Here is a 14,252-nt window from a genome sequence, read left to right on the forward strand (position 1 = left end):
CTTGCATTCCAGGGTGAGTACTACTAAAACAATAATTCCTCATTTTGCAGAATTATCCTTAGAAATTAGAGAAGAAACATGCAGGCTGAGAATAAGGACACTATTGTAATCAAAGCAATGTATATTCGAATACTGAGGTGCCCAGCACCAGGTACCGTTTGTTACCTGTCCTGAGCCTCTAGGATAAGTCTGGCTATGAACCAGATAAACAAACAAAAACAGCACATAGTCAAAGGGTTACTACAGCACCTACACTAGAATTCATTGAGAAAGCCATTCTTCAATGGGGCGGGGGGCAGTGGTGGGGGGAGACACGTGAGAATCTATTACCAACAAGTCCTATTTGTTACTTTCACATCTAGATTATCAATACCAAATCTTTCTAAAGAAACAATGAAAAAGAGAGCAAACTGCAATTTATATTAAACTTCCATTTAGAAGATGGTTTGCTAATCATTAATAAGTGAAATAGTCATGTATTACAGCTGGTCAGAAGCAAATGAACAGAAGTTACAGACCACACTTATATGCATGAATTTGTACCCACTAGCAACATATAGCAATTTAATAATTAAATAGTTCTAGAATATATTTTATGAATATAAACTATTATTAGAAAAATACTGCTTCTAGAGGCTTTTTATTTAATTAGATTCCTTACATGGGTTTCACAATACTACTTCCAATAGTCCAAACTGAGTACATCTGAAAGTAGAATCAGAAAAACCAAACAATATTCCTCTAACAACCAACATTCTTATAAACCTGATTCATTGTTAAAGCAGTATGAATGAACATCAGAATTATGGTTCCTGTCAACTTCACAATAAAACAGCAGGAGAGACACTGGAACACAATATCTATGGCTTGCCAAGGTCTATTCACTAATGCACAGACTATGGGAAATAAAACAAGGTTTACAGTAAGGTAAATACAATTTGATAGGTATAACTGAGACTTGGGAATGACTCCAAAGATGGGAATGTAGTAATTGAAGAATATAACTTGTCAAAAAAACAACGAACAACAGATGCAACAGCAAGGGAGGAAGAATAGCATTATATGTTAACCATTTTGCACACCACAAAACATGGTAGCCATAAGGAGAACATCTGGATAAAAATAAATGGAAAACAAAACAAAACAAAATCACCTTGTAGCTGAAGTCTGCTACAAACCACCACAACAAGGAGTGCTGGTTTTGTGGTAGAAAGCATGAATTGTCTCCTTGCCCTGGGTCTGCCCTGGTTTGCATTTGAATGGGAGACTACAAGTGAGCACTGTAAGGTAGTTCCCTTAGGGGATGAGGCCACTCTGGGATGCTTGGATCTGCATGCTTGAATGCAGAAGGCTCCAAGTTCCCTCCTTGGCATCTCCAAGATAGGGCTGAGAGACTCCTGTCTGCAACCTTGGAGAAGCCGTTGCCAATCTGCGTAGACAATATTGAGCTAGATAGACCAATGGTCTGACTCAGTATATGGCCACTTCCTATGTTCCCTAAGGAGAAGATGTGGATGATGGTTTCAAGGAAGCAAGACTTAGTAGTGTTCTAATTATTTCCAACTATTCTGATATCTGTTGGGAGACAAACTCCACTAAGGATCCTATCTCGAACAAATACCTCATGTCTTCCTAACAACTTCCTTTTTCAGAAGGTAGAGAATAGAAGGAGATCTGCTATCCTTGACTTGATTCTAACCAATAGGGAAGAGTTTATCATTGAGACTTAAATAGTCATAATTTGGGGGAAGTTACCACGTAATGTAGAAATTCTTGACCTTATGGAAAGTTACAGGTAAGTGTAGTCGAACATATACTCTGGATTTCAGAAAAGCTGATTTTAATCTCAGAAAAGCACTAGGTAGGATCCTGTGGCTAGAGAAAACGAATGAGGGACGTACCATTAAAAGATCTGTGTGAGTTCCTCAAGAAGGGGGTTATTAAAAGGGAGAGACATAAAGTTTGTGAGAGACATTTTTAAAAAGCCAATAGCATTCTACAAAAGGTTTAGCGATGAGCTGCACAAGAACATATATAAGAAACTGAAAGATGGGCAGGTCATCAAGGACAAATACAGACAAGTAGCCCAGACTTGTAGGGACAGTGTCTGGAAAGCTAATGCTCAGAAAGAGTGAAGACTAATGAGGGACGTGAAGAACAATAAAAGTACTTTTTAAAGGGAGGTTCGCTGCTCGGCAAGGATGGCAAAATGTTATTAGGTGACTAAAATGTGGAACTGCTCAACTGAGTGGAACCTCACAAACAGCAATGTAAATGGCGAAGGATCAGGATTGCAGTCAGCTCTAATACTGGCCAGGAACCATCTATCTAACTTAAATAAGTTTAGGGCCAAATAAATTGTATTCTGGGGTACTAAAAGAACTTGCTGAGGTAATCCCAGTACCAATAGAACAAATCCTGGAGAATGGATTAAGTGCCACAAGATTGAAGAGAAGCTAGTAATGAACCAACCTTTTTCAAAAGGAAAAAGGAAGATCGATGGAACTATAGACCAGTCCGTCTTACTTTTATACCAGGCAATATACCAGAACAGATTATATAGACCAGTCAATCTGTAAACATCTTGATAACAATGCAGTTGTTGTTGTTGTTGTTGTTGTTATTATTAATAATTTGATTTCTATACCGCCCTTCCAAAAATGGCTCAGGGCGGTTTACACAGAGAAATAATAAATAAATAAGATGGCTCCCTGTCTCCAAAGAGCTCACATTCTAAAAAAAACACGATAGACACCAGCAACAGACACTGGAGGTACTGTGCTGGGGGTGGATAGGGCCATTTACTCTGGCCCTATCCAGTTACAGTTAATTAGCAGAAGCCAGCGTGGATTTGCCAAGAATAAATCCTGTCAGACTCATCTTACCTCTTGTTTTAAAACTGAATTTCTAGCTTCCTGGATTGGGGAAATTCTGTGGATGTAATTAATTTTGATTTCAGCAAAGCATTTGACAAAGTTCTCCATGATATTTTAGTTAGCAAACTGGTCAAATGCAGATTAGGTGATAATACCATTTCACAAATCAAACTTAAAGAGCACCCATCAAACTGAAGGGAGGCTTCAAGTGGGGTGCAGCAGGGCTCTGTCCTGGGCCTGAAACTCCTAAATATTCTTATCAATGACTTAGAGGAATATCTGGAGGAAATAAATGACTCCTCACCAAATCTGGAGATGACACAAAACTGGGAAGGATAGTTAACACCTCAGAAAACAAAAACACAACAACAAAATGACCTTGACAAAATAGAAAATTGGACTGCAGCTAACAAAATTAAATTAAGTAAAGACAAATGCAGAGTTCTGCTATGAGGAAAAAAATAAAATGCACAGGTATAGGATGAAGGATACCTGGCTTGGCAGTAGTACATGAAAAAGATCTTGGGATCGCAGTCAATCAAAAACCGAATGTGACTGAGCAGTGTGATGTAGCTTCAGAAAAAGCTAATGTTATTATAGGCTCCCTTAATAGAACCATTATGTGTAAGTCACAAGAAGTGATAGTTCCAACTTATTCCTCATTAAATCAGACTTAATCTAGAGTACTGTGTCAGTACCGGGTAGTAGCACACTTTAAGAAGGAAATGGACAAATTAGAACCGGTTCAGAGGAGGGCAACAAAAACAGCCAGGGTTCTGGAAAACAAGCCCTATGAAAGGTTCAAAAACTGGATGAGTTTAGCCTAGAGAGAGGAAGACTGAGGAGAAACATGATAGCACTCTTCAAATACCTGAAGGCTATCATATAGAAGCGGACAAGGACTTATTCTCTGCAGCTTCTTTAAATTAGATCTAGTGGCTTAAAGTTACAAGAGGACAGATTTTGGCTGAACTTTAGAGAAACGTCAACAGTAAGGCAGTTCAATCATGGAATCAGGTAACTAGGGGGGTGATGGTCTCTCAATCACTAGAGGTCTTTATGCAGAGGCTGGATATCTATCTGTTGGAGATGTTTTAGCTCTGAATTTCTGCATTGACCAGAGGGTTGGGATATATTACCTACAAGACCCCTCCAATGCTACGATTCCAAGATCAACAAGACAATGCATTAAATATTATCTGTTTATAGTTCAACTAAAACAAAACCATCTAATATGAAATGACACTGACACACATTCAAACAGCTTCCAAATTCTTACTTTCTACATCTAGATGAAATAGCAAATCTTTGGAAGTCAGAACAGCAGATGCACCTTTCCAAAGAAAAGTTTCTTCCAATGGCTAGCTTAGATATTTACCTGCATGATCCTCTCCGTAAATGTTTCTTGCTCTTCTTGACGAAGTTTCACCTCCTGCTCAAGTTGAGCCTGAAGTTCCTGTATCGATATATTCTGTACAGGTAAAACATGGTAGTCCCTGAGCTGATTAGCAGGATAAAGGGGCAAGAGTTCTTACAGGTGTGACAACACTACAGGACAGACATCACTAAGACTTAGCTGAAAGTCATTGTTCAAATATTGGTTGTGTTCATAAATGTATTCCCTAAAGAGTTAAAAATCCACACAGATGAATTCCCTTGGACTGAAACAGCATCTGATGTGGGTGCACATTAAGATGTAGGGCATTCAGTGCTTCCCCATTTACACAAAAAGTGTATGGATGCATACGTGCATCCGCATCGCAAAGTGGATAACACCACAAACATTCACACAACTACTGCTTTGGTCTGTGAATGCTGTTTTGGTCTTGTAACTATATTTAGATCAGGGCCTAGATCTCTAAGATTACATATTGTGAAACATTTTCAGGTTGTAGAGAGGGATACAAGCTCCTGCTCATTGCAGGAAGCTGTGACAGCATACCTGACATCCAGCCTCTGTCTGAGGACTGCTAGAGAAGGAAAGCTCACCACTGCACGAGGAAAGCTGTTCCACTGACAAACAGCTCTTACGGTTAGAAAATCCTTCCTAGTGTCTCTAAGTTGGCTTCCTTGTAATTTCAATTCATTGGTTCTAGGTCTACCCTCAGGAGCAACAGAGAAACAGTCTGCTCCTTTTATGTGACAGCACTTCAAATATTTGAAGATGTTTATATCTTACCTTAGTTTAGGGACAATGAAGGTGTATTGGGCGGGTGGGGGGCGGGGCGTTGGTGCTCCAGTCAAGTTCTGCCTCTGACCTATGCTTGCTCATTATATGTGAAGAATTCTATCCACAAGTTCTAATGAATGTGTGTGTGTGTGTGTGTGTGTGTGTGTGTGTGTGTGTGTGTGTGTATACACACACACACAATGTATAATGAATGTGTGTAGAGAATGGGGTCTGGTCCCCCACCTCCTCTTCTTCATTGCCTCCTTAATGAACTCCTAAGAGAGACTACATTATATTATCAGTCTAAATTTTCTTCTCAAGTCCAGTGTTTCTAAGTTTTAATCACAAGGAATCTATTCTTGACAATACCTGGTGAGAGTCCATAAATGGGGCAGCTGAGCTCCTAACAAGATCATGCTTGGTTTATTCAAGACTGAGTAAAAGATATGAAGTAACTTATGATTCCAGCCTGTAGTAAGTCCAATCCTAATAATACAATACATATGTGCTCAATCACATTGTGTGGTTTACAATATATGGTATATGAATACCCCAATACTGTACACATCCCAATTTGTTATGAAACTCAAGTTGTTACATCACTTCACTAAAAGACTCTTATAACCACCCCTATTCTCTCTCACCTAATTATGTATATGCTGCAGGTGAGGCAGTATATACTAGTATTCATCACCGTGTCCCAATTATATCATAAAACAAAACAAAAACACACTATAGTCACAAAATGCAGCAATCGGCTATACACAGTGTAAACTATAGACTAGTACAGCATTACTAAAACACAACACCAACACAGAACAGCACCTGCCACAGAGGTCCCACTCCAGGAAAACTGCTATCTGTCTTACTGGAATCAATACGGATACTTCCTCTATACCTCCAACTCAGGTGTAATAGATAATTGCTTCTCATAGCATCAGTCCATTATTGGGGAGATGGAGTGGGGCAGATCCCTGACAATCTGTCCAACCTCCACCCCTCTTTCTACCCGAACTCATAGCATATCAGGATTATGGAATGTTTCTGCTGTCCAGCCCCAATCAGCTGGGGAGAATGCAAGTATAGCAGTATGCATCACACATTCTTCTGTTGAATTTATAGTTCTTTGGACTGGGTCCTCACACTCCGACAACAAAAGAATGTGTTCAATAAACCCAAAATAATTTTTGCTGACATTCTTTTTACACTTGTTGCTTATAATTTCACAATCTACTCATCAAAGCAGCCCCTCTCTTTCCAAATTCCATGACCACCAAAAAAAAAGGGGGGGGGAGGCATTCCTCTAAACAAAGGAATATTTTAAATAGGAAGAGGATTTGGATCCCATGTTCTTGCCACTGAAAAATCATTCTTGCCCTTTTTCTTTACAGAACGGCAAGAAATTCTGATCCATCTTCTAAGTCTGTGAAAGCTGCAAAACTTTACAACTTACTATGCACTCAAGATTAAGGGGAATATAAATACATTGGTGTACAAAAAGCCTCCCATGGGTTGTGCACACACAAAATAAAGTACATTCCAAAAATGACCAACGGTGTCCTCCTTCAATGAAGCTACCATTTTTGCCACAAATTATGCAGTCGAGTTTCACACATTTGGGGAAATTGCAGGGGTCCACACACCCAGAGTGCAATTGTTGAAATAATAGCACCAGCCAACATCCAGACTAATGAAGCAGTGCTGCTGCTAATGCTGCTCTGGTGCTAAAGGGGAAGGCTGATTTTTGTCAATCTCCCCTTCTCTCTGAAGCCCACTGTGACTCCTGAATATATGACCCTGAAGGCTGCAGGACACTTAAGATATATTTGCGGGAGTCACAGATTGCTTCAGAGGAAAGGGGAGATCAATGAAGATTGTCCCTCCACTGTAATGTGTGCATGTATTACTTTGAATATTAGACAGTGTCCTCAGAAGGTGTTGCCTAAGTTCACCTACAAGCTAAAACATTCAGTATTATTTATGCTGTAGAACAAATGGTAATTTTGTGCTAATAATGATTATACCTGGGTTTGCCTTTTGCTAAAACAATTGACAATCAGAATTTTATGCAATATTATATATGATTTTCTGAATTTGTTTAGAGTTTGGATATTAACAGTTCTTTTATAATTAGTATTCCTGGACCATCATTTCATCAGCTTTATAATTTGACACACAGCACAGGGAAAGCATAGGGAAAATTATTATTTTTCTGTATGAGGGGTATTATCAATAATCAATAATTGTACAAATTAGTCTTGAAACTGAATTCACATGATTTTTCAAAAAATTCACCATTCACTTAATTTTAAAACTAAAAAAAAAAAAAAAATCCAGGAGAGGAAATCTCACCATCCAGTACAGAAAAGAGGATGTTTTTCACTAATATAAAAGATCTTGCTGATATGGCAGTGGTGCGAAACACTGAAAGAGTCATGTATGAACTAATGAAACATGTCCATGAGAACAAAAAAAATACATTTCTATAATGTATTATATGAAAGCTGAAGCCAATACAATAAGGAATGTCAAAGATTTAGGTTTCTACTCAGTCTAAGGTGGTCTGTTATACACAAGATTCTCTGTAGATACAGGGGAAAGGTTAGAATAAGGCACAGTCTGTTTACAGAAACCTAAAAACACTAAGTTCTTTTAAAATAAACACACACAGTGCAATCTAGGACAGACCATGAGAAAGGTATGCAGAAAAGGAGTGTCTAGTCTTGTCCCCTCTGGTCCCTTTAAATATTACTATTCTCACTGAGTCTGCTTCCATTCAGACACAACCTGCCAGGCTGTCTGGGGCTAAAAAATGTAGAGTAAAGAATCTGAAACTCTGCTTAATGTAGTTTGAGCCTAAGCAACAGAAATAAGAAATTGCAAGGAAAGTAGAAGCTATTGCAGACTAAGCAGTAGCTATACTAGGCAGGTGGAGCAGAACCACCCAAACTTTCTCTAGCCAACAAATGCACAAATCTCCAGCCCTTATTACTAAGAATCGCCAGCACAAACCTGGCCTGGTAAGACACAGCTTCTCCGACAGCCCTTTGGATTATGCGAACCAAGCTGCTTCCCTTTCCTGTGTGGGGCCTCAGCCAGTTCAATGAACAGAACCTCTTGGACTGAAAATGCAGCCCCTATGCTGGGCCACCATGGATACAGCATCCAAAAGTGGTAACTGGGCCAAACACATCTCTGAAGTAGTGGCTCTCTTGTATGTAGCAGGGGGAGAGCAATTGTCTCAGGTCAGGCCAGCCTAGCCTCTCCAGTGGCTGTTGCTGATGCTTTGTATGTGCCTTTTAAAGATGGTGAGCCTTTTTGCAACAGGGACCCATTTTCTCATACTTTTTCCTATGTAATGTACAAGGACAGCCCAAGGGCAGAGGTGTCCCAGGCAAAAATTGCCCGTGCACCCACCACCTGCCCCATCACTTTTCCTGGGTACCTCCTGCCCAGGTGCCCTCCTGGCCACGGCAGGGCAGGAGGGTGGGCAATGGCGAGTGTGCACCTGCCCTCCTTGCCACCGCCTCTACCTGCCACTTTGCAGTGGTCGAGAGGGCGGGCAGGAGAGGGGGAACACCCGCCTGCTTGCTGCGATCACCTCATCACCTCCACTCACCACAAAAGCGGTGGGTGGAGGCAGGAAGGAGGGTGGATGGGGGCAGAGGGCATCCCTGGTAAAGTGTTTTGAGAAATTTTCTGTTGAAAAGCAACACACACACACACACACACACACACACACACACACACACTCTCTCTCTCTCTCTCTCTCTCTCTCTCTCTCTCTTAGGAAAAATAAATAGTTGAATCTACTCTTAGTACTAAACATGGTATATAGAATGTACAGATTCTTCTTGGTCTCTTTTAATTGTGACAATTACTGTTTACATGAGTTGGATCCAAAGATGTGATTCAGCATGTGGAAGGCATCCCCCACTCATGGAAGGGCTGTACCACAACTCCAATTAAAGTGTTGTGCAAAAAGAAAAAAGTTAAATCCAAATAGGAGAGGAGAGCTGGTCTTGTGGTAGCAAGCATGACTTGTCCCCATAGCTAAGCAGGGTCTGCCCTGGTTGCATCTGAATGGGAGACTTGATGTGTGAGCACTGCAAGATATTCCCCCCAGGGGATGAAGCTGCTCTGGGAAGAGCAGAAGGTTTCGAGTTCCCTCCCTGGCTTCTCCAAGATAGGGCTGAGAGAGATTCCTGCCTGCAACCTTGGAGAAGCCGCTGCCAGTCTGTGAAGACAATACTGAGCTAGATAGACCAATGGTCTGACTCAGTATATGGCAGTTTCCTATGTTCCTAAATATGTACTTCTGCTTGTGCAAGCGCTTGTACAAATGGAAGCATGAGAACTGTATGAACTCTTCCACTAGCACTTGTACAAGCATTTGTACAATAGCACCAGCAGCTATTTTTCTTCTACCGGTAGTTGCAGTTCATTTGATCTAATTCTCCGTTCCTATTATAGATTTCAAGCTCCACCCAATGGCAGAACTCTATCTATTAATGAGTTGACACACATCTCAGCAGGTGTCTGCCTTCTCCTCTCTACCAAAGCAACTGAATTATTGGTTTTAAAGTCCTCTTCTTAATGCATTTTTAAGAAGGCTAATTTCCCTTGAAGCATGTACTTAGCCCAAGAGTTTACATAAATACATCCTAAATATCACTTCACACTAATAACTGCTAATGCAGTTCCAACAATGGTAGCAATTTAAAGTAACTTAAAACTACAGGGTGGTTTCAAATGCAAGACAGTAGACTTGAGTCATCTTTAATTTAATAATTAATCTACTGTAGACTCAATTTAGAGGGGGTAAATGCAACTTCAATACTAAATTTTTTAGGTTAAAAACTAAGCTGTGGCTGCGATCCTCTGCTTAGTTGGGTATAAGTATATATGGATGAGATTGTACTGCAAGTTGAAAAGTGATTTTTATGCTCATGGCAAATACTCTGTAAGAGGTCCTGCCAACAAAAAAGTTAGACAATCCCTAATGGATTAATGTACAAGATAGCTAAATATTCAGTTTTGATACAGGGAACCAACCTGTGGCAATCTGTAGTAAAGCCATTTTGATGTGGGCAATGGGTGACATCCAGACAAAGGGCAGGTTCACACAACCTGCTGTCAGTAAAGATATCAGGGAAATGTCGAGAACCAGCAGTTTACACTCCTGACAGGCATAATATCTGAACCCAAGTCCAATTTTGTTAATGTGAACACTTTTGTCACAAGTATAGTCTGCTGTTTGTTTCCTCTGAATGGGACAGCTGAACCTTGCAAGACCCTCTTGAAAGATTATTCTCACCTGTGTTTATCATCTCATGATAAGACCTTCTTGAGTTGTAGATATAAATTGTACCATATTTAATTGATTATGGTATTTTACAATACATTGTGCCAATTCTTGCTACATCTCTCAAGTCGTAAGAATAATATAATAGGATGACAAATTGAAAACTAAGTAGATATTGTAAAAACACAAAATCATATATGATATTAACATATATGTGCATCTTTTCATGTCTGATATGTATTATAATCCTTGATATAAGCCATATACCTTGCCTCCCTCCTCTCCCTGATTTTATCCCACTTTTAAATTATACACATTAAAAAAAACAGAGTTTAAAAATAGTTTGGTGAAATTCTGCTCTGAACTGAAAATTATTGCCAGTATTCAGCAGTTGTTAACTGTTACTTCTGAAAAGAGCACAAATATATACGAACAAATTACTGCCTGTACTAAAATAGGGAAAATGATAAAATATTGTTATATTCAACATAATGCTTTAATAGTTGGTCACCACTTGAGCCTCCTCCCACCTTCACTCTCTAATTATGTATAATTTTGTCCACTTTGAAGAAATTGTTTCTCAACTGGCAAATTTCTGTGGACTGGGATAATTTATGTATTCCTAATTCAACAAAGAAAACAAGTAGACTGAATGAATCTAGAATAAACAAGGCCCATGGATCTGCTCTCACAGTCACAAATGCTGATTAGAACAACAGATCCGTCATTCAGGGAACATTCTGAAGGATCACTTAATGAAGATTAGTTAAACTTTAGCATCTTGTAGCCACTCTTTTGTTCATATAATCAGGGTGGTTTATGGGAACATTTTCACAGTCTTATGCTAATCCTGGTCTTTTATTCCAGACAAATCCATGTGGAGGGTTCCACCCCCCACAGGGCACAAATAAGAAACACCATTCCGTGCTTTAAACAAACTTTAGAGGGGTAGTAGAAGTCCAGTGTTTTGCCACTCTGATTGTGTAAATAATGAAAATGTTTCAATTGTATCAAGTAACTATGTTAGTGTTCATACTCTCATAGTTCTTAGCCCAGAATGATTAACCAAACCATGTTTAAACAAAATCTAAAATATGGTAAATATTGTAAAGCAGTTTCATTTAAGGTACATCATATGCAAATAAGTATGTACCTCAGGCTTATAAAGGTAATAAATGTTCCTCCTGGGTTCCCTAATCCTTGGGCTATTAGATAAGATCTGTGCTAAATATCATCCTGTTATATTGTTAACTTGAAAACCTGACTTCTGTGATTTGGGATACTGTGGGATATGCAAATTGGTAAGGAATTACTAAAATTTACTTCATCCTCCAGTTATTTGGGGTGATGTCCTGTGACAAATGGACTAAATTTATTTATAACTTCTAAAGTCTCTATGCATATCTGCTCTTCTATAAGGAGATCATTTTGGACCCTAGACCTTAAGAGAACACAATTATTGAGGCATGGGCCATGAAAACCACGTCATTATTCAGTATCTTATGACTATACTTCCAACTCTGCATAGTCATGCTAACATCAACATCATCAAACATTAACACCTTTTTTTAGGCCGCATTCAGACATACAAGATAACCGCAGTTAATTGTGACCAGGGTTATAATTCCTAACTCCAAATTGCGCTGCAGATGTATAGCAAGCCACAGCTGGCCTTACTGGAGCTGAAGGAGAGGGAAGCCCCTCCCTGCCACTCTGCCTCCTAGCTAACTCCGTGGTCAGACTGTGGGTAAAGTGTCACCACATCAGCTGCCCGGCTGCGTTTGGCTCTGGGGGGATGGTGTCAGAGCGTGGTTGTGCATTTTCGGAGCGCTCTGCCTTAAAGCCTTTTAAAAGGCCTGCAGTGCCAGTGCTTCTTCTGCCAGCCATGCCATAGTTACCCCCTGAAAGCACCACACAAACTGGAATCCTGGGAGGGGTGGGTAGGGTCCCCAGGCAGGGGTTGAATCCCACTTTCAGTGCTGCAGTAGAAATGAAAACCCACCAGAATGAGATATGCAGATGGGGGAGGGCAAAGGATGCTGAGGGGCTTGTCCCACCATGACCAGAGAAAATGTTGTGAGGGGAGACCCCGGCAGAGAAACCCAGCCAGAGTCATCACAAAGCTGCTGCAAGCAGCTTGCTGCCCAGCGGGCTCACACTCTCATAAGAGGTCTATTGGTGATATGCCTGTGCCTGCTAAGGTGCTATTCCCACCCATGGACTGTGAGTTCACAACCTGAGCTGCCCACTTAACCACCAGGGAATCCAAGGAGGTCCCACTCTAGTTAAAAATAGGGAGATAACCTGCTGCTTCCCTCTCTCCAAATACCTCTGAATCCCTCATGCACCCCAGGGGAAATCCCCAAACCCTCTGTGCTATATGCACAGCCATGGGGTGGGCCAACAGGACAGTACATTCACTTAAGTTAAAAAAAACCCCAGGTCTGGTCCATCTGTGCGCCATATGGAGATAAGGGGGCATGGCAAATCACAGGAGAGAGTACTTTTCTCTGCTCCCTGACTTCGGGGCAGCAGAGTTCCCTGACGCCAAGTTTCCCTGACCCTGAATCTGGTCCCCCAACTCAGAGACCCCCGGAGATGGTGCACCTGTGGTGCGAATGGCCAGGCAGGGGGCAGGTTTCTGAGGGAACTCAGTAGCAGGAAAGCAGTCTCAGGGATATCCCCACTCACTGGTTCCCAACACACATCAACACATTTCTTCTTGGAGCACCCATGGCCTGTCACTCATGTCATTTTGTTGCCACACTCGTCATCATGCCTTGATGAGGAGTAACCAGGGGTTGTAATCCCACCCTCTGGGGAAGTGGCTGGGCCCCACTTCCCCACTTCTTGGTAAAAAGTAGAACAGATCCCCACAGAACCGCCACACCTTCTTCCTCTGTGCAGACCTTTATGTACCCAAGGGTCATCTAGATGCTCCTTTTCCCCTTGCCCGGGCACATCTGTGGTGTTGATGGAGGAATAGATGCCTGCACAGAGCTTTCCACGCAAACAAAACCCCCGGGTCCTGGTCTGTCCTTGCTCCATATTCAGATCTACAGGTGTGGGGATTGACAGGAGAGGGGAGTCCCCTGTTCTCTGGCCACCCCTGGACAGCAGGATAGGCTTTCTGGGGCAATGGCTAGGGTACATGTGTACATATGGGTGGGCAGACAGGCAGGGGGCATGGTTTCACATCAGCTTGTCCGCAGTCCCCAAGAAAAGGAATGTGGTCTCTGGGGTAACTAAAACTCCCTGGCTGCAACCCAGAAAACATCCTTGCTCCATTCAGAGCACCCATGGCCTGACACTCTCATGAGGGAGAGGTGGAGAAGGGGATGCTTTTGCCAACTGGCATCATAGCAGATTTGTCTGGGCAATTCTCTCCTCTCCACTCTGATGGTGCATTATCAGTCTGGGGGTGTCCCCGCAGCCTTTCACTCCCATGCCTGGCCACTGAGCCTTGGGTTGGGTGACTGGATCCCTGAAAAAGGATCTCAGTTGACCCTGATTTTAGTGACTGGCCTTGATTATGAGCAAGACTTTTGGGGAAAAGAACCCCCCAAAGGGGAAGAGGCTGGGCCCCACTTCCCCAACCTTTCTCTGAAAAAAGAGTACGACTTGGCTGCTTAGGAATCCCTTCTTGGGGACTGCCTTTCAAACCCTGCCAGTAGTACCCCCACACAAACTATTTGCATGGACAACAGGCTGCGGCATGAACCCTTCAACCATTCAAATTTCCTGGTGCCAGCCCAGCATGCCGCCATATGCAGATCTCCTGGCATGGATATCTGTGGAGAGAGGATCCTTGGTTTCCAGATGGCAGCGTGGGCAGGGGTGCACATCTCCCCATTGTCAAGTGGGTTGGCAGGATAGAGGATTTGACAGCAGATTGGCTGCA

At 41.7% G+C, this 14,252-nt stretch overlaps 1 protein-coding gene across 1 annotated transcript in view; it reads right to left on the reverse strand.

Annotated features, from left to right (window-relative positions):
- MTCL1 (microtubule crosslinking factor 1) overlaps positions 1-14,252 on the reverse strand; it is a 155,371-nt gene that overhangs the window by 40,689 nt on the left and 100,430 nt on the right. Inside the window, 1 exon segment of the mRNA XM_053247105.1 lies at positions 4,255-4,347. Coding sequence (XP_053103080.1) covers positions 4,255-4,347 — 93 coding nt within the window.

This window comes from Hemicordylus capensis, chromosome 4 (assembly GCF_027244095.1).
Source record: "Hemicordylus capensis ecotype Gifberg chromosome 4, rHemCap1.1.pri, whole genome shotgun sequence".
NCBI lineage: Eukaryota > Metazoa > Chordata > Lepidosauria > Squamata > Cordylidae > Hemicordylus > Hemicordylus capensis.